The 19,640-nt window shown below is 53.4% G+C and overlaps 7 protein-coding genes across 7 annotated transcripts; 3 read left to right on the top strand and 4 right to left on the bottom strand.

The window, feature by feature from the left end:
• Positions 1–880: 880 nt before the first annotated feature.
• A1O5_05602 (uncharacterized protein) lies at positions 881–2,796 on the top strand (the record flags this gene model as incomplete). Its single annotated transcript, XM_007746201.1, has 7 exons — positions 881–1,101; positions 1,156–1,355; positions 1,413–1,533; positions 1,602–1,989; positions 2,056–2,145; positions 2,203–2,484; positions 2,533–2,796. The coding sequence occupies 7 exons, from the start codon at positions 881–883 to the stop codon at positions 2,794–2,796; spliced, it is 1,566 nt and encodes a 521-aa protein (XP_007744391.1).
• Positions 2,797–4,938: 2,142 nt separating this feature from the next.
• A1O5_05603 (uncharacterized protein) lies at positions 4,939–5,499 on the top strand (the record flags this gene model as incomplete). Its single annotated transcript, XM_007746202.1, has 1 exon — positions 4,939–5,499. One exon carries the CDS (start codon positions 4,939–4,941, stop codon positions 5,497–5,499), a length of 561 nt encoding a protein of 186 aa, XP_007744392.1.
• A 102-nt stretch (positions 5,500–5,601) lies between these two features.
• On the bottom strand, positions 5,602–6,806 carry A1O5_05604 (2,4-dihydroxyhept-2-ene-1,7-dioic acid aldolase; the record flags this gene model as incomplete). Its single annotated transcript, XM_007746203.1, has 4 exons — positions 5,602–5,751; positions 5,828–6,049; positions 6,160–6,491; positions 6,638–6,806. The coding sequence occupies 4 exons, from the start codon at positions 6,804–6,806 to the stop codon at positions 5,602–5,604; spliced, it is 873 nt and encodes a 290-aa protein (XP_007744393.1).
• A 997-nt stretch (positions 6,807–7,803) lies between these two features.
• A1O5_05605 (uncharacterized protein) lies at positions 7,804–9,318 on the bottom strand (the record flags this gene model as incomplete). The annotated part of the gene is made up of 3 exons (XM_007746204.1): positions 7,804–8,559; positions 8,624–8,811; positions 8,928–9,318. The coding sequence occupies 3 exons, from the start codon at positions 9,316–9,318 to the stop codon at positions 7,804–7,806; spliced, it is 1,335 nt and encodes a 444-aa protein (XP_007744394.1).
• A 693-nt stretch (positions 9,319–10,011) lies between these two features.
• Positions 10,012–11,558, bottom strand: A1O5_05606 (uncharacterized protein; the record flags this gene model as incomplete). Its single annotated transcript, XM_007746205.1, has 6 exons — positions 10,012–10,479; positions 10,538–10,687; positions 10,766–10,891; positions 10,954–11,221; positions 11,285–11,432; positions 11,489–11,558. The coding sequence occupies 6 exons, from the start codon at positions 11,556–11,558 to the stop codon at positions 10,012–10,014; spliced, it is 1,230 nt and encodes a 409-aa protein (XP_007744395.1).
• Positions 11,559–13,153: 1,595 nt separating this feature from the next.
• Positions 13,154–14,455, top strand: A1O5_05607 (uncharacterized protein; the record flags this gene model as incomplete). Its single annotated transcript, XM_007746206.1, has 3 exons — positions 13,154–13,372; positions 13,476–13,652; positions 13,712–14,455. The coding sequence occupies 3 exons, from the start codon at positions 13,154–13,156 to the stop codon at positions 14,453–14,455; spliced, it is 1,140 nt and encodes a 379-aa protein (XP_007744396.1).
• A 489-nt stretch (positions 14,456–14,944) lies between these two features.
• Positions 14,945–19,114, bottom strand: A1O5_05608 (uncharacterized protein; the record flags this gene model as incomplete). The annotated part of the gene is made up of 1 exon (XM_007746207.1): positions 14,945–19,114. One exon carries the CDS (start codon positions 19,112–19,114, stop codon positions 14,945–14,947), a length of 4,170 nt encoding a protein of 1,389 aa, XP_007744397.1.
• Positions 19,115–19,640: the final 526 nt, after the last annotated feature.

Consider the following 19,640-nt stretch of genomic DNA (forward strand, 5'->3'; position numbering starts at 1 on the left):
TCGCTTCTCACGCATCTGGCAGCGGTCAATCTGGCAGCCCGCACGTGGTCATGGACAGCTTCTTTTCAAAGCCTAATGATCCTCGCCCGCGACAGTCCCCGGCAGCTCGTCTATATGGTGCTGTTCGGTTGACACGCAGGGATCTATGGGCAGCCCCTTGAGCGTGTTCAGCTCGAGGTCGAAGCGCTCGGATCCGGGTGCCATGCTGGTAATTTGGGCCGAAGCGTTCCAGGCTCGAACAGGAATCTCACCGCCAATGGCCTGACATCCCTTCTCCCTTCCGACGGAGTTAGGAACCAAACAAACCACCTTTCTCCAATGCTGATAACGCCAAATCCATCAGGAATAGATGGGAAAAGCATGGTACCTCCCGTCCGGCATCAGCTGTCAGAGCGAACGGAGCCGTTCCCTGCCGTAACCGACGCCTCCCAGGGTTACAAGATAGCCAAAGCAGGTCTCCAGGTGGCCAGGCTCCCCGCCATCAACCCGCATTTCCCCAAGTTCTTTCCCCTGATTGATCCACTCCCGCAGAATATTCCACCGGGATCCGCACGGCTTCCACTAATCATGGTCTTTCCTACGGTATGTTTCGGTCTTGATATGAGCGAACAGCCTGATGACCGCGCATAGGCGACGATCCGGCAGTTGGAGAATGCATGGCGACAGGAGCATCCGGTGCGGCCTTGTCAGGTCCTTCACCGACCATTTAAGAGCTCTGACCCTCCCTGCTCCAGGGTTCCCGGTCTCTCGGAGTTCCTGCGAAGTCTTCCACCGCTGTCTAAGCACTGTCCTTGGCAGGCAAGCTCCATTCGAGCTTCTCAACCCTCTGGACTGCAGTGCCTCTATTACCTCCTTGATTGCCATCCTGCCTTGCCCGAAAATGGACGAAAAGGTAGCGAGGGCGGACCAAAGAGATATGGCCTATGACAGCGATCCGAGGAAAGATGCCGTCGAAGAAATCGAGGGAGTTAACGGCCTGAAGACGGTCGAGGTTGGCTTCTCAGCAGATCAAGTGATTGTCGAAGTTGATCACAAAGAGCGGACACGGATTCTGAGAAAGGTCGACTACCGCTTGATCCCCATCCTCGCCATCTTATACCTGTGAGTGACAACTGGCGAGAATAGAGAGGGTGCGGCTGCTGACCGTCCCACTAGATTGGCATTCATCGATCGTGGGAACATCGGCAATGCTAAAATTGCCGGCCTCTACGATGATCTGCATCTCCATGGGATGCAATACAACACCGCCTTGACCCTGTTCTTTGTGCCTTATGGCTTCTTTGAAGTGCCGTCCAACATTGTGCTTAAGATGCTACGACCTTCGATCTGGATTTCCATCTTGATGTTCTGTTGGGGTAAGATGCTCGACTCTGATACTGGCTCTTGAGTCTCCAGCGGCTAACGTTGCCTAGGGACCGTGATGACCCTTATGGGCGTGGTCTCTACCTATAAGGGACTTTTGGTGACACGGTTCTTCCTCGGCGTGGCCGAGTCGGGCTTTTTTCCAGCAGCGACATACCTCCTCACGATCTGGTGGGCAATCCCATCCCAGCACGTACTGGGGACAGCATCTCCGAAAGAATGCACGCTAACTTGATCAGGTACCTACGGTATGAGGTCCAACGCCGAATGGCTCTCTTCTACGCTGCCGCCTCGCTTTCAGGTGCGTTCTCTGGGTTGTTGGCTTACGGCATCCAGCACATGGACGGCGTTGCCGGCCTGGCAGGCTGGAAATGGATCTTCATCATTGAAGGCCTGGTTCCTGTGGCTGGCTCGTTGGTGGTCTGGTTCGTGCTCCCGGACAATCCGGAGACGGCCAAATTCCTCACCAAGGAGGAGAAAGAATTCATCATCAATCGACTCGCTCTTGAGACGGGTTCTGGGCATGGTCGGGTCACGAATGCCGACCGTATTAAGATGAGCCACATCATTGCGGCTTTCAAAGAGTGGAAGATCTGGGGCGGTGTTGTTATATTCTGGGCCAATACAGTAGGCGATTTGTGGTTTAGAGCTTTCTATCGTGGACGGGAGATAGACTGACTGGGAGTTTTGCAGATTGGCGTCTATGGCTTTACGGCGACGGTTCCATCGGTGATTGAGGACCTCGGATACACCTCGGCCAACGCACAGTTAATGACGATCCCGGTAAGTTGATCCTGGTGCTTGAGACGGCTGTTTTCGGCGCTAACTGGGGATTTGCAGATCTACGTCTTCGCCATGATCATGACGCTCATATTTGCATTCTGGTCGGACCGAGTGCAGCAACGGACACCATTCATCATGGCCGGGTTCAGCATTGCGGCGATTGGCTTCATCGGCGAACTTGCGATCCCTCATCCGCGGCTACCGGGGGTCACCTACTTCTTTCTATTCCCACTCGCGGCGGGTCTCTATTGCCCGTTCATCTGCCTCGTGTGCTTGATCGGGAACAATCTGGCTCCCAGCTCGAAGCGCGCCGTGGGCATGGCGCTGCTCATCTCCATGGTAAGTCTCTCCCACTTCGATTCTTGGGTGGTGCTCATGGCAAATTAGGGCAACTTTGGCGGTATTGCCGGCAGTAATATCTACATTGCAGCCCAGGCACCGAAATATCCGACGGGATTCGGTACCGGGTTGGGGATCTGCGTGTGTGCGATCATCATGGCATATGTGTTGCGAGTAGCGTATAGACGCGAGAATGCGCGGCGGGATGCATTCATGGCGGGCAAGACGGACGAAGAGATCAAGGCGCAATACACGGAACAAGAACTGCTAGATCTAGGAGACCGGAGCCCGTTCTACCGGTATACAGTGTGAGCAGCCGGGAGCAGGTGAAGGAGTAGTGGCATGGTACATAGTCGTGATGAGGTGGGGAAAAGCGTAGCAGTAGCAGCAGCGGTCAGAAGGTGAACTGGGTGGTTGTCGCGACATTGTTCCTGCACACTCCGTAGTGCTGTGTCAGAGCGATACCAAGAGAGCTACCCAGCTACCCAGCTACCCAGCTACCCAGTACCAAGGTATGTAATCGGGGGGCCTCCAGACTATTCCGACCCGCTGTGAGACATGAGATACTGTGCTTGTCCTGATGGCCTGTGAGCGCTCTAGTGTTGGTGCTGTGTTTGTTGCAACCACTTGGTTTCCTCCCTTTGGTTGAATTGACATTACTGCGCCCTGACGTGTACAGATCAGATACACTGTACACTGTACACTGTACACTGTACACTGAGCTCTGGACTCTGCTCGCTCTGGACTCAGTCCGTACAAGTACTGTACTGAGCATCCAAGTGCACCACAGCCCAAGCCCCAGCCCGAGTCTCCAGCCTCAACCCGCCACCCTCCAAGCCCAATGAAGCGAGGCCTCCGCCCAGCCAATCGCACCGCAGATTTAGACCACGTGTAGAAATCGACACTGCTGATTGGCCCAATGCGGAGCTCTGGAAGCCTCTCAATGGGGCAACGCGTCGCATGCGGTTTCGCTGGGCGTGCGCGAGAACGAGACCGAGAGACTGTCCCAAGTACCTCGTATCTCACCCGTAGCAGCCCGAGCACGTTCAGGATACGAGAAGCTTCACGCCGCGGAGACATCGCTGTCCTCTGGCGTCTGGCTAAGGAGGTTGAGTGGACGTCGAGAAAGAGTTCGATTAGTTCCGCCCCGGCGATGCTAGGGGGCCGCGAGGGATTAAAAGCAGCATTTGCTCCGCGGTGTTGTAAATTACGGAGCGTATCAAGATGGTAATGCGTTTAGCGTCCCCTTCTTGTTGCCCGCCGAGTTGGGTGGTAGATGCTGCCGCTTTTAAACATGGGGGCTGCACATGGCCTTCAGTTCGTCATGCGCATTCTCGTGTACCTTTGGGCGGGAATGGTGGTCCCTGGCCGTCGTATATCCGATACAGCGGTCGCTGTGACCTTGTTCAGCGCTCTCGAGGTCCATACGGCCTCGGTACCCAGTATTCCGTGACCAACTCTGCCACTCATTTTTGAATCCAGCTTGGCGGGTTTCAGGGGAAGTCCCGGGTAGGAGCTTTCTCTCCCTGCAATCCCCGGCGGCGAAATAGTTCTAGCTGAGCTTCAAGAGATGAGACCCGGAATCAGCCAGAACATGTCTCGTCTTGATCAGAACCTCACAGCTCCTAAATGGGAACTTATTACTGGGATAGACACACAAGGTACGCGGTTCTCTTGAATAGCAATCACAACATTACTACTCCGATTCAGAATACCCATGTTTCAAGCCGCTCGGACCGTCTTTCGACATTCGCCAATCGCCAATCCCTTGAACGGTGCTGCGATTTTCGAGTTCCCCGCTCCATCTGCAGCATTGGGCGAATAAACGGGCAACAACGAAATGCTGTCTTGGAACAGCTGGGTCTGCAACCTGCTCACGGTACAAGGTCGGCAGCGAGGAAGAAATTGTTGAGAGTCCCCATCGGCCTCAGACCAGTCGCCGAGACACCGGCGTAGAGAGGACGAGTCTACAAGCCACTGTTACCACCGACTCCAGGTCTGGCAACGAAGAGGAGACGCTCGAGGAGCCATATTGTGACGGCTTGAGACCATGAGTCGCCGAGACCAGGGCATGAAGAACACGAACCAGAACTGTATGAATAGATAACGATTGACATTGAGCAATTTTATGTAGCGAGCACTTTGTATCCTCTATGTACCGAGGACTAATATTGATAATGATGATGATAAAAATGAAAAAAAAAAAACAAAACAAAAAGCGGCTGGGTCGGCCGACCATGTCGGGTGAAGCTTGGCTCACCTGGCGAGCTCCAACTAGCAAGGTCTAGGTAGTAAATACGCCCACACCGAATACGCTACACAACAAAGCAACCCACTCGACACGCATACAAAGGCCAAGCCAGCTAACAAGGCAAGAGTCACGAGGCCATCTGCGTCCCCCCTGCATTGATTTACTTGCCGCAGGACAGCAGCAGTGGTAGAGAATAGTACGAGATGCGTCCGTCCCTCGCGCTCCGCTTCTCTTCATCCGCCAACACGCGCCGAGCACAGCTCCAGATCCAACTGACGCTCTTCACCCGCGCCAACTGCGGCCTGTGCGACGTGGCCAAGGCGCGCGTCGGCGACTTCACCACCGCCGACACCCGGGACAAACACCAACACCAGAACCAGCTCAAGAACCAGCTCAAGAACCAGCTCAAGAACCAGCTCAAGAACCAGCTCAAGGACAACAGCAAAAATGAGGATCGGGAGAAAGACAAACACGCAGCAGCAGCAGCAGCAGCAGCAGCAGCAGCACCCATCGTCAACTACACGTACGCCGAAATCGATATCATGGACCCGGCGCAGAAGCGGTGGAGAGACGTCTATGAATTCGATGTCCCCGTGCTGCACATCGACAGCTTACCCGTGAGAGACACGACGACGGGTGCAGCTTCTCAGAATGACTACGGCGACTACGTCCCAACCCTCGATGCCGCCAAGAAGCTCATGCACAGGTTTACGGTGGAGGAAGTGGCAAAGGCGGTTGACGAGGTGGTTGAGCGAGGTGGTTGAGCGAGGTGGTTGAGCGAGGTGGTTGAGCGAGGCGCGTCCTTGTGATTTTGGTTCCATCATTCGCCCACCCATTTTCTGCGCTCGCGAGTCCTGATCAGCGGGTTATTTCTTGTCCTGCGTCACCATGTTGACCGCCCCGTATGCGGCGCCCTTGACGGCCTGAGCGGCCGCGTGGCCGTAGGACCCCTTAGCCTTGGATAGCGAGTCGGCCATGAATACCGGAATGGCCGTCATGTCGTTCACCACGGAGATCTGCAGCGCGCTGTGTGTCAGCACCGTCGCACCCGGCAACGAACCCATCGAGGGTGGCAGAAAGAAAGGGACGGACCATCTGGAATCCCATGTCGGCATATTGTCGCGCCACCTCGCCCGACGGGCAGTATATCCCTGACTTTTTCCCGGCGGATTGTGCCGCCTTCAATATCCTCACAATGGCCTCCTTCAGCTCAGGGCTAAAGTCTCCTTTGACGGGGTACCCGATGTTGTTGCCCAGGTCCCACGGTCCGATGAAAAGCACGTCGATGCCATCCACCTTGGCGATTTCCTCGACCTAGGTCACACAAAAAATTGTCAGTCGCTCTTTCTCTTTCATGCCTTTTCATGCCCCATTGTGGTCGTCGACCAGTTGGGTCATGGGCGTGGGGGCGTGGTTGTACGCACACAATCCAAAGCCTCCTTGGTCTCGATCTGCACAATGGTCAAAAGGTTCTCGTTGGCGTTGTTCATATAGTCAAACCCCGACAGCTCGCCTTTGACGTCAAACGCGCCCATGGAGAAGGGGCTCCCGAAACCTCTCTTGCCATACGGCGGGAACTTGGCCGTCTGCACCAGCTTCTTGGCGTCTTCGGCGCTGTACAGCAAAGGGACGATGATGCCGTGGGCGCCGGCGTCTAGAGCTCGCTTGACCATCCACCCTTCGTTCGCGGGGATGCGCACTATGGGGCTGACGTCGCAGGCGGCGACGGCGTGGACAGACTCGTGCATTTCGTTATCTGGGCATCACATCGTGCGCGTTAGCATTTCTTCCCATCCGCGAAGACATGGGAAGAGTCGTGTTTCCCCAGAGAAACTCTTGACGTGGCCAAACGATAGCACCCACACCGAGGGTTTCCGCGCCTGCTACAGCGTGCTCACTCACCCGCAATATTGCCATGCTCGCAATCAATACAGATCCAGTCAAACCCTGCCCGGGCGATTGTCCGCGACAGGTGCGTCCCCGGCAGCATCTGCCACGCGCCGAACGAGAGGCCCGACCCGGTATTCAGCGCCTTGCGCAAGGTGTTTGCGTTTTTCATAATGGTCGCCATCCTGGCGGCTAAGGTCCTCAGTACGATATGGAGAGAAAGGAGTAGGAGAAGCGGTCGGCCGGGCCGGGTTGAGTGATGGGTGGATGTAATCAGAGAACGGTTGGGGGAGTGGGATCTATTCTATTAGTCCGAGAAGCAACGTCTGGTACTCTGAAGTCGGACCAGGAGCAGGGTCGAGACGAGACGAGACGAGACGAGAGGACAAGGGAGGCACCACCTTGGAGACGCGACACAGAGAGAGAGCCAGACAGACAGACAGACCCAGGTCCCTTTCTCAACGGAAATTGAAAAAATATATAAAAAGAAAAGAAAATAATCAATTGCAAGAAGGGAAGTCCTTCCCCGAGGGCCCCCATCTGATCTCATAAAAAAAACATCACAATGCCCCCCCCCCTTACGTCTCGTTGCGCCCTTCGCCGTTGTCGGCCCTCTCGCGCCCCCCAACCTGGCGCGGGGTATTGGATTCTGTCCACGACGCCGAGGGTGGTTGTTTTCAGTGGGGGTATACTATGGGACGCTCGGTCGGCGTTGACCCGAGCGAGGACACTGGGAGCTTTGAAACATTCGGAGTCCTGCCGAGACGAGGTGCCGGGTAGCTTGAATTACGTCCCGTCCAGCCAGGGCCCGTGCCAGACAGAACCCGACGGTACGGGAATCGGGACATCCGCTACAATGCCCGTGAATGCCTTAGACTTGGGCTCGGGGGTTGGGCTTGTTTCACCCAATTTATTCCGATAGATAGATAGATAGATAGATGGATAGATAGATAGATAGATAGATAGATAGATAGATAGATAGATATATCTACAGTATACCCTGAGTAGATACGCGAAGTTACTCGGTACAGACAGTTACTTGACTTTTTCCCAAATTTGCATTTGCATCTGCATAATAGTGTCCCTTGATCTACAAGGTATCCTTCCTCATCTCTCTCTCTCTCTCTCTCTCTCTCTCTCTCTCTCTCTCTCTCTCTCTCTCTCTCTGACCCACGGCCACACTACAGCTTACTGCTCCCACTCGGCCGCTCCAACGCCTTGGTCGCATTTCGGTAGTTCTTGACCAGCTGGCGGATGGCCAAATCCAACATGACATCCTCACTGCCGCCAGGGATCCTGGCGCCGGGGACCTCGCGGTAGATGCGCTCTGCGATCTCGCCCTGGCCCGTGCGCGTGAACCCGTTCCCTCCAAAAAGCAGCACCGCCGTCTGCGCGCACTCGTTGAACACCATCCCGGCCTTGGCCTTGGCCAGTGCCGTCAGCCCGCCCAGTTTGGCGTCGGCCTCGGGCTTGCTGAGCTGCGTCATTTGGTAGAGGAACTGCTCGACCCACGCTTGCATCGTCTCCAGCTCGGCCCCCGCCTTGGCCAGCCGGTGCCGCACCACGGGTTGCTCGATTAGGGCCTTGCCGAACGCCTCGCGCTTCATGACATACTCAAAGGCCGCCGACAAGGCCACGCGTGACTGTCTCGTCACGCCCACCGCGATCGTCAGCCGCTCGTGGTTGAAGTTGGTCATGATGTAGCGCATGCCCATGCCTTCCTCGCCAATGAGGTTCTCCACGGGAACTTTGACATCGTCCAGCTCGATGAAGGTGGTGCCGGCACTGATTTGGCCCGCCACCTTGAGCCGACGCATTGTCACACCTGGGTAGCCTTTCAGCGGGCACACGATCATGCTCAGCCCTGACGCGCCGGGACCACCCGTGCGCACAGCCATTGTGGCGTAGTCTGACCAGAACGCGTTGGTGATCCATTTCTGTACTTCAATTTAGCCGACCGAAAAAGAAACATTTCCTAGAGAACAGGGGTTGGCTGTGTACCTTTTGTCCATTGATAATGTAGTGCTTTCCGTCTGCGCTCTTCACTGCCGTCGTAGCAATGTTCGCCACGTCACTTCCAGCACCAGGTTCGGTAATGGCGATACATGCTCGTTTCTTGCCCGGAAGTAGATCGGGAAGGAACTTCTCGTGCAGAGCCTTGCTTCCGAACTTGATGATGGGCGGGATACCTACAACGCCAGACACGGCGAGTAACAACGGTCAACGGCACAGCTCGCGTCTCGAAGGGGGGGTGTGCATGTGTGTCCCAGGATTCAGAAGAAAGAAAAAAAAACCAATCACCCACCAAATGCGTGACCGGCTGTCATGGAGGCGCCCGGACCACAGACGCCGGCCCGTCCCATCTCGTCCAGGTAGATGCCCGTGTGCAGGTAGTCCCACTCTTGGATCGGGGTGCCCAGGATGTCGTAGATGCCCACCCTCGTTAACCACTCGACAGGCAGCGGCGCCGGCAGGTTGGGGATCAGCATGTTGTGTTTTCGGAACGTGTGGAACAGGTGGTCCGGCACCGTCTCCTCGCGCTCCCACTCCATCGCGTACGGCAGCAGGTGTTCCTCCAGGAACGCCCGGCACGCCTTCTGGAACCGCTTGTGCGTCTCCTTGTAGTACGGCGAGGGCAGGCCCGCAAGCCAGGCCGGCTCGGAGAAGGGGATGATGTTGTTGTTCGGGGACGACATTGTTGTTCTTCTCCTTGCTGTTGTCCTTGCCCTTCTGCCTGTTCTTGTTCTTATCTTGCTCACTGTTTGGTTTGTTGTTGTTATTGTCAGCCGAGCGAGGAATCACCGAGGAACGGAGGCCGACGAGGACGAGGACGAGGACGAGGAGTGTGGAAGCGTTGTAAGTTCGAAATTCAATACAGCAATCAGGCCCCTATCCTTGTCACGACAATGACCTTGGAGCTGAGACGTCGATACTCAAGGGGACACTGGCTGCATAATATGTGGTCAGAACAACTTCCCCAGACTTCATTATGGTCCAATGCGCCGCGTCGGCATCGAGGCATGTAGTGCAAAGAGGCCGACTCAAGCCGACAGATGCCTCGGAAGTTCGAAAGCAGCTTAATCAGGGGCCCCGCAGCACATCTCGACACCTATTAATGGCTGGTGAGGCTTCCACGTGACAAGGCTGCAGGCAATCAGGCTCTCTACGAAGCACTCCCTCCTTCATACCTCTTGCACTGCATCGATCCAGATACGGGAGGCGACCATAAATACAAGCTTGAACATGTCTTGAATCTAAATCAAAATTTCCAAATCCACCAGTATTCCTTAACGCCTTACCCACTGTACTCCAAACACCACATGTCCAAACCCCTTTCACACTCCCAGGAAATCGTGTCGCTGTTTTCGGTTCAGCTCCTTTGAATCTGACTAGTACCGAAGATAAGGAGGAGGGTTGACACCGACGACCTCTCTATTCATTCTCCTTGCCGTCGTCCTCATGGTGAACGCAAAGTGAATGGCTCTCAGGATCTCCCTGGGATCCGGCACCGTTGCCCATGCCTTGATACCCAATGCGCCGCCGTAGTATTGGCCGCCAGTCTCATTTGCGATGTGTCGGTGCAGATTGAACGGTTCCTGACTGCCGTTTTGGCCAGTCAAAGCCTCCTGTGAAGATCTCGGATCACCGATATACTGTGGTGGGATCTCGGACAACGGGAGCAGTCGTGGCTTCGTGATGTCGTACGGGGCAACGTCATAGGAGACGTGGAAGAAGACGGCAAAGGGCACCATGAGGATGCAGGTGGTCATGGTGTCGATGCCGAAGTTGACATCCGCGTAAGTCATGGTAGAGCTCGGTTTCAGTGTGCTGGTTGAGCGAAGAATGGTGAAGACGATCTGGAAATGTCAGATGCGGTTAGATAAGGTATGGGCCAATGCACAGTTTTATACATACATCTTGAATAAATGACAAGCCAATGATGAGTTTGAAAGACAGGAACTTGGCAAGTGGCTTGTGGTGCTTCAAATCCTTTTTCAAGGCATTGTAGAACCGGATGCATGAGGTCACGGCAACAGTGATAGAGATGTTGTGGATTATCGTAAGCTGCCCACAGCATAGTTAGACCCATTGACATTGTAATTCGAGGCCTTCGCGGCAAGGTATGTATAGAAGGGATCATACCCAGAGATGCGAGAAGTGAATATTGCTGCTTTCCAGGCAATACTTGTTAATGGCTTGGGTGATATTCGTGGCGACAGCAATCCCGAGGGATACAACGACATATTGGAAAACAAAGACCCATCGTCTCTGCAATGTGTCAGTTCGCGCCTGGTTCTTGCGCGTATACTGCTTGACAGGTGTAAACTTACTCTGTACCATTCCAGTCCATTCCCTTCGGCGGGTCTGCCCTTCTCTTTGGCCCTGCGAGATTGTGGAACTTCCAACGCTGCGAAAAAGACGTCGCGGAAATCCGAACTCGGTGACACAAATTCGCAGAGCAGGAGGAAGAAACTTCCTAAAGCGATCGCTTCCCAAAAGTCCCGCCACGGGTCGAGGTAGAGGTATGCATTCGGATAGGCGATTCCAAGAAGCGACAAAAGGCTGTAAAACGGAAGCAGGAAACAAATTTTCAGGATCCTGTGATAGCAAGCGTCAATCTCTGGATTGCATCCGTCGGAAACTAAAGGGAACACCACTCACTTGCTCTGTTCATTGGGTTTGCTAAAATGTGTGGCGTGTCTGGCCATGAGAATGAAGATTGACAGACAAACAAACGCTGTACAACCGCCTGAGAGACACAGGTTGAATTGTCGAAAGGAGAGGCTGCCGATGAATGGCTCCGGTGCATCTGAGTGACGCTGTCAGTCGAGGGTAGTTCTCCTGTTGCGCCGGTGTCGAACATACCGGCTGCCAGAGGGTTTGGCATGCCACACACAGGATCAGAGTCCCCATCGTCATTATTGAAGAAACCCATCTTTGTAGGTACCTCGTAGAGATTTTTGTCTTTGTCGCAAGGCTCTCTGATGGTCAAGGAGGAGATGCTTCTGTATTCTCCCGAGTAACAGTGCAGGAGGAAGGAAAGCAGGCCTACCAGGCTGGCCTTATAACATGCATTGACTTGACTGTCCTCCTGGATTGCATCAGAGGCTGCATGCTAGATCTTTGGATTTTCAGGCCTTCCATGACCTATTCCGGGCAAGAGTACGAAGTCAATCAAAGTATTCGACAAGCCGTTTCTTTCAAAGGGGGCTGTCCATGTTGCCGATGGCAGGTTGAAGATTGAATAGGCATCATCTCCATGTTGAAACATGTCATACTGGGTAGTTTGAGGCAATGCACGTCTCGGGTCTTGAGGAACACAATGGCAAGAGGGAACAAAGGCAGCGCTTTGTCGAAGGGGTTTCTACCCTTTCAGCCTTGGTTTGCCTTGGTCTCGGAAGCCTTCAGCCTTGTGGCGCAGCTCGAAAGGATTACCGCATACAGCTAAGCGTGGATAGACGCAGGTCCACAGCTTCATCTCGCTGAATCGGTCGCTCCGCAGTGTGACCTTTGGCAACTGAGCGGAGGAAGCCAACTGGCCCAAAATGTTGCATCGTCTGACCAGCTTTCATTGCTCCAAGGCAGGGAGGATCTTATCCTTCCTAGCTGGCTGTTGGACCTGGTCAGACAAATGTACAGTGCATCTACCGTTGCACTGTTCTTGACTGCTTTAATCCAATTTAAGTAAAATTCTCGAGCCCGATTAGGTTCTTTTGCTTCCCTTAACACTCGCCTTCACAGCCACGACTTGTTGACCGTCAAGCCATAACTGACTCCACTGAGCTTGCGAGCCTGAAGTATACACATTGAGTGCATTTTGCGAGGGTGGGAATGAATAAAATGGCGTTCATGGTCAGCCCAGATGAAGATGGCTGTAGCCAGAAGTCCTTTCGAAGTGTTAATTTAAAATCCAAATACTCTGTATATATTGTTTCCCCAGCCTCGTGTTCAGCATGCCGAACGTTGGGAGACCGAGCAGGGATTGCCATCTGTGCCGACAACGGCGGGTGAAAGTGAGTATCCATTCAAACAGGCCATGCTCGCACCTGCATTAACAATCACTCTCAGTGCGACTTGATCCAACCAGAATGCAACAGGTGCATACGTTTAGGGACGAGTTGTCCAGGATATCGGGACGAGTTTGACCTCATGTTCCGCGTTGAAAGCCCTACTTCATTCGCCGAAGGGGTGAACCGAGACCGCCGTCGCAAAAGGCCCAGTCCACCATGCCAGTCAGCTACTCGGCGATCATCCTCTGCAAAAAGCGAGGGGTCTGGGAAATGGCGCCAACAGGCAAGACAGTCGCTTACAGACCAGCTGGAGCCAGGTGATCCCCACAACTAGTCCAGTCTAGACTGTAAGCTAACGCAGGCAGATGTTGTGGTTTTCTCCGGCTGGTACCTGTCGCCGAGTCGCCAGTTGGCAGAATGCTGGGACCCTCGCGCCTTTGCGTTAGCCTTCAGCAATGTCACTTGTCCTCAGAGACATGCTCCAACCCTGGGATTGATCGACACTAACTTCCTGGCTTCCATGCTGTCCGACGCAGGGGAAGATTCTTCAATTGCGCTGGCCTGCCGAGCCATTGGGCATGCGTTCCTCACCAGTAAAGTCGATACCCCTGAAACGCGATCCAAGCGAGCGGTGACATATGGACAAGCCCTGAAAGCAACGAATATGGCTCTCGAAGATCCACTCATGCAGAGCCAGGACGAAACACTGGCGTCCGTGTGGCTGCTGAGTCTCTATGAGGTAAGAACAACTCTTGATGGACCTTCTGCTGCTGCCAGCAGCATGGCTTCGGGGTTCCACGCTTGCCCATAAAGAGAGACCAGAGCTGACCACATTACACTAGCTCATTGTATCACCAGCTAAAAGAAACCACCCCCTCGACTTTTCAGCAGACACTCATGGAATTGGTTCTTGGATCGTCCATACTCAAGGACTGGTGAGTTTGCTCCGGCTGCGAGGCACTTCGCACTTGAGGACACCCCTCGCACGTGGTCTGTTCTGGTTGATCTATAATTCAATAGTAAGTGACCGTCCTGAGTCTATTGTGCTTTGATCAGTTGTCGCTGATTGGAATCTCAGCAAGTCAGATGTTTCATCACCAACACGGCAAGCCCTTCTGAATCTCCGACCTGGTTACAGGAATTGGAAAAGGGCTTGACGCAAGATGAAATGCCCGCTTATCGGCTCTGCGTATATGGTCACCGTGCATCTACTCTTTGTGCGAGCATCCGACAAATCATCAATCAATGGACAACCACTCCGCCCAGTGCTGCAATGGAAATTATCGCTGAAGCCGAGTGCTTTGAGAGGGAAATGCAGCAGTCATGGGATGTCGGTACCGGCAGCCCGGGGCCTGAGACAATCGCCGACTCTGAGTTGAACATTCGGCTTCTATGTTGCCGCACATTTTTCCATGCATTTCGGTTGAAGTTCCAACTCACTTTGTTGGAGCTTTTGGACAAGATGCGAATCGAGACACTTGACATGCATGCAAGGATGCTGCAGGATCAATTTCAGCTACGGGTCGAGACCGTGCAAAGCGCCGCGGACGAAATCCTTGCTTGTGTTCCTCTGCTCCTTTCAACGGACACTTCCTCAGGCAGTTCCCAGAAGCTAACACCAAGACTCTGGAGAGATGGAGTCCGTTTACTTTGGCCATTGAGACTTGTGGCACTTTGGAATGCAACCAGAGATGACCAGAAAAGAGCTGCAAAATCGACACTTCTGCAAATAAGAGACGAGGTGGGAATCAACCCCACAGGAGCTTTTCTTCCTCCCATCGCGGCGGACTTTGCAGCAAAAGAGTCAGCCCTGGTGGCTTAGCTGAAAGATTCCGGGGGGCCTCGCTATTAAATCACTGATACGCTGGCACTGCGAATACTGAGCTCTTCATCCAGATGGTGCATTGAGTGAAGTTGATTCGGGGGTAGATGGTGAAAAGAGGGATCCCATCCAGCTATGGTGTGGAGTTCCAGTTAAGGCGTGACAAGCATCAGCCACACCGTGTGTGGTCAGTCGATCTCGAGAATAGACCCGAAAAAGGAAAACGATACGAACCAATCCTGGTTGAGCGATTTACTGGGTTGCAAGGCACAGCCATCATGAAGCATAGAGATAGTGAAAATCTGGTGGTCGAGTCCACACACACACATACATCGACAGACGGAGTTCTTGTAATCGTGCTGTAAGGTTAGTCTTCAGACTCTTGCTTCAGTGCTCGCACTTCGGTATTGAGCTTTGGTGAAGGGCCTTAGACTAAATGTTGCTGTCTAATTTCATTGTCCATGATCAGTACTCCGTACGTCGTTCATATCAGACACGGATCTTCATATACTCATCACTGCAACTGGTACAATATTCGTCATACCACTGTTTGAGGTCATCTGCAACATCCGTAGAGTTCTGCGTCGGGTCGTTTAACACCAATCCCTCCACGATCTGGCATCTTCGATGCTCATCCACAATCCACTGTTCCCAAGCGGCCTGCATCAGTTCTTTCTCAATGCTGTTGACAACGCGCACTGCGACGAGGAGGTCATGTCGCTGAGTCCCGAGTCGTTGACGTGTCTGCTGGACCTTCGCGGCTGGAGTGTGTCTCAGCCCAGCCTGGAAGTACTCCGGATCATTTTCGTCATGGAAGACACTGTAGCAGGCACTAGAATCGCGTGCCGGCAGATTTGCTTCCCGACCTAGAATGTCGTCCAAATCACTGAGATACACGGCTCGGCTCATGACAGTATTAGGCGAGATGCCTAGCCGAGCCATGAAATTCCCAGCTCTTCGTTCATGCCACCAGTCAAGCGAGTCTCGATAAGTGTGCCAACTATTGTACAATGCCGAAAAGACAAGCGCCACCAATATGAGTTTGTTGGCAGATAAAGTTTTCGCGAACCATCTCAGGATGCTCAGCAAGGATTGTAGTAGAGTAGCTAATGCGCTCTCTCCGCTGGAGGCAGCATTCTGGGCCAGCAGTCCGGTCATTGTCCGTGAAATTAGCTGCCTCCTCAGTCCGATGCTTAGAGAGGTTGCATCCAATAGAAGCTGCGTGGTTTCTGTCGAATGGCCAACTTGACCAAAGATCTGAATGGCTTTCTTAGTGCGACTGTGGAGTCCAAGCTTGCGGACTTGGTCCGCCACAAGATCCGCGAGATCTTGAGAATCGAGCTCGAGGTCGTACACGGCCTGTCGCTCAACGACTCCTCCCAACATCCAAGCTGCGCGCAACCACTCCACCTTCACAAAAACCGCGAGTTTGCATCTGGCCTTTGCAACATGAGTGATAACGATTTTGCTGATAAGGCGGTAGCTGTTTTGGTAAGGGAGATGCCATGGGGTTCGCTTGTCTGTTATGACATAGCACAAGTGATCACTGTTGACATCGATCGTTTGATAATCGTGAACTTGTGCATAGGATTCTTGACCGAGAAGATTTTTGGTGGGTGTATCGAAAGTGAACTCTCTTCGAAGGCGTCCTTCTCCGACGCTTAGCCATGGTCCTTGGGACACGTTCTTTGCGCGCCTCTCATGCTGAAGCAGTTGCCACAGGGCGCTTTTATCCCCAAACATCACATGGAATAACGCCTTGGCGCTAATGTCAAATTCTTTCTCAACCGCAAGCCGAAGATTGCCAGTGGGAGTGTAATTCACAGGTTGAGCAGGCAGCTTAAATTTCGATTCCCTGCGTCCCAACTGGGTCTGATGAAGGGCACGGTCAACTCGCAGCGGACCTTTTAACTCGGTCCCAATGGTTGACGCTCTGCCTCGATACCTAGGTCCGCCAGTGTCAATGGGCGTATTTGGAGACACGTCCTCCCAACTTTCCAAACTAGGACTCCGATCAGGAGCCTCGGTCTCCATTTTGATCAGTGCCTTCATCAATCCCTCGAGAGCGAGAGGCTCGTCGGAAGCATTGTTTCTTATCAAAAAGTTCAAGCGCCTTTGCAGAAGTCTCAAGGGTTCCAGAAAAGTTTTGATTGTGATTCGTCGTGCACTAGCGTCGCTTGCAGCGTCCTTGAGGTGTAAGAAGATGAAGTCACAGTCTCTCCCGGGGGCAGCGGTAGCTTCGTCAATGGATCCAAGAGGCACACTTGATGTGAGGACCAAGCCTAGATGATTGCTGTAAAGGTAGATGTCCCTGGATGTCACGTACACTCGGCCAGGAAATTCTTGTTGCTCGCTTGGATTCCAGGTAGCTCTGAAAACCATGACTAGTCTATCATCGCGCCTTACATTGGGGAACAGAAGGCGGAATTGGGCGTCCTGAGATTTGAGTTGCAGGGGATAATAGTTAGGGAAGTCAGGCACAAGAAGGTCGCTATTAATTTGTTTGGCGGTGTCACGATCCACGCTTATCGTGCTCCTGTGCTGCCTCTTGCTTGGCGACGGAGTCCGACTTCGGGTGTTCACTTGAGGCACACTCAGGTCGAGCTGGGGAATGCTGTTTTGTGGAGGAATAGCCGGCCGGGTGGGTGTGAATGATATTTTTGGAGGTGAATACGATGGCTGAAGAGTTGGGCTTCGCTGCGCCAGGAGTTTAACTTCAGTCTTATCGGTCGAGTCGGTTCGTTCAAGTCGATTCAAGAAAGCTGTACAAGAAGTGCCCCAGGTGTTGGCCAAAAGACCGGCGGGGAGTCCAGTCTTGTCCGGAGCAGGGCTTAAACCGCGTTCCCCTGTGATGATGACTGCTGACTTGCTCAAATTTGTAGGAGACGGTACCGAAGCCAAAGTGGAAGGTGCAAGACTGCTGGCAGGCATATCCCGAAGAGCAAGCGTAAATGTACTCCTTTGCCTGAAAAAATCACTCTCGACGCTTTGAAGCATAGGGACACTCGAACCAACAGACATTGAACCATGAGTGGCGGCAATCAAGCCTGCAATACCACCTGGGAGGGTCGGTGTTGACGGACTGGGGGAAACCTGGGTCGGAGCTGGACTCTTCCTGTGCAAATCAAGTTTCGAAATGATGCGTGAGGCAGTGTCACGATGACCGCTATCGTCCATAACAGTTGACCTTCTGGGCAGGTCCACACTGCTCTCGCGCCCATGTTCGCCCCCTGGAATTGGCAGAGTATTTGTCTTTTCCAAAGCAGCGATGTCCTCTCCAATAGCTCCCGGTTCTGTTGATCCAAGGATGAAAGTCCCGAATTCGGGGATTGGCGGCGCACTTATTGCAAACGCGGCACCGGCTTGAATGTTCCCGGTGCCAGAAGTGAAGCTTCGGAGACCATCTCCGTCATCAACTGCCTTCGATTTGGCAACGTGGAAGGCATCAATCCATTCAACAAGCTCTGATTGTGTTTCTGCTTGCAGGATGATCGTGTTTTTGTTTGTCTTGAGCTCAAAGCAAAAGCGACGTTCTTCGGCAGGCGCGGGGCGGACATTGCAGAGTAAAACACCAATACGCTCACTCTCCTCCACACCTCCTCTCATACCTTGTAGCAGCCAGCCAAAGACTCCATTGCGCACGAATGCCCACCTCTTTACCCAGACAGTCCTGGTAGGTTTTCCACTGTAGGTTCGAAGGAATAGCCAACCTTGCTTCTCGCCAGTTTTGGAGGTTGTCTTCTTTGGTGAGCGTTGCAAGGTCGAAGTGCTGGCGCTATGGCCATGACCAGCAAATTGAGGCACAGTCGACAGGGTGTAGTCCTCCAACTCTCTGGATGGTCGGGTTTCGAGTTCAGCGGCATCCTCCAGCTGTTTCTTCGCCGTTACGAGCTCCTTGCGGAAGGCCTTTTCGTTAGTCTCCAATTCCGACAGCCAACTCTTGATTCTCTGCATCTCATCGGCACTCCGTTGGAAGCTTGCAGCTGTGTTATCGCGCGAAAGCCGCATTTCGCGCCATTGGTCAAAAAAGATCTTGACCAGCAGCTTGTCCAGGGCAAAGCGAAACTGTGGAGCCATACTAGAAAAGTCCATGATGGCCTTGATGTAGAGTTTGCGCGCCTCGTGTAGCTGGAAAGCTTCCTCTCTCAGTGACGACGGTTCTTTGGACTTGCCTAGCCCCGCGTATTTGCCCTGAAGATGTTCAAAAGTTTTCTGGGTCGCCTCAACCGCTCGGCGAGCATCTTTGAATGGCCGCAGTTCATTCTGAAGGAATTGTCTTATGGGATCAACGACCATGGTAGAAGATCTCTTGACTACTGCTATCATGCTCATCCAGTAGTCTTTGGCCCCATCGGCGACCTTCTTCATAGCCAGGACGCTGTAGTCATGATCTAACATGGACTCGGAGATGGTCGTGGGAAGGACGGAGTGCGCAATAAAGTTGTTGAGGACATTCTCGAGGGTCAGTGATTCGGCAACGAGTCTAGTGGAGGCTTTGGCATAGTCGTCGAGCCATTTCTCCAGCAGGTCGACTTGCTCTCCGTAGTGAACAACTGTGGCGCGGGCGGTTGGCGAATCGATAGCGGCTTCCTTCAGGCTGACCGGTATCAGATTGATCAGTCTTCCTACCTGCTCGACCGGGTGCGATGCTTGCGCCATGGTCGCGTCGTTGTGCAACGGGAGTCACTCAAGTTTCAGCAGAATCATTCACTGAGCTTCATCTCTGCGCCAGCGCTCCTGGCAGAGAGCGTGCAGCAGAGAACGCACCCCAAATCAAGGCCGAGGCAATGAGATATAGCGAGATGATCAGGGATGAACGGTGCAGTGTGCAATGATGCTAGGAAACGAGCAAGGTAGAAAATTCATATGTATATGTCGCGTCTCGACGAAACCAAGTCGCGCAGCCAACTACGGAACTGCGTACAGTAACTCCAAGATGTCTGGGCGGTGACTGCGGAGAAACTGCCACCCCGAACATTTTTCCATCTTTCCCTTTGGGGGCAGGAGGGCCGTCGGTGGTTGCCTTCTCGATGCCTAATCCTACCTGAGTTGCGAGGCTGGTGGGGGCTCTCTCACCATGCTTATGAAGGCGCCACGCAGGGGTGATGCTGTTCACGCTTCTTCACCATGGAGGTGAACTCCAGGACTAGCTCAAGTCCCTAAGGACTCCCACTGGCTAATAAAT

The sequence above is a fragment of the Cladophialophora psammophila genome (genome assembly GCF_000585535.1).
Source record: "Cladophialophora psammophila CBS 110553 chromosome Unknown aczJe-supercont1.7, whole genome shotgun sequence".
Classification (NCBI taxonomy): Eukaryota; Fungi; Ascomycota; class Eurotiomycetes; order Chaetothyriales; family Herpotrichiellaceae; genus Cladophialophora; species Cladophialophora psammophila.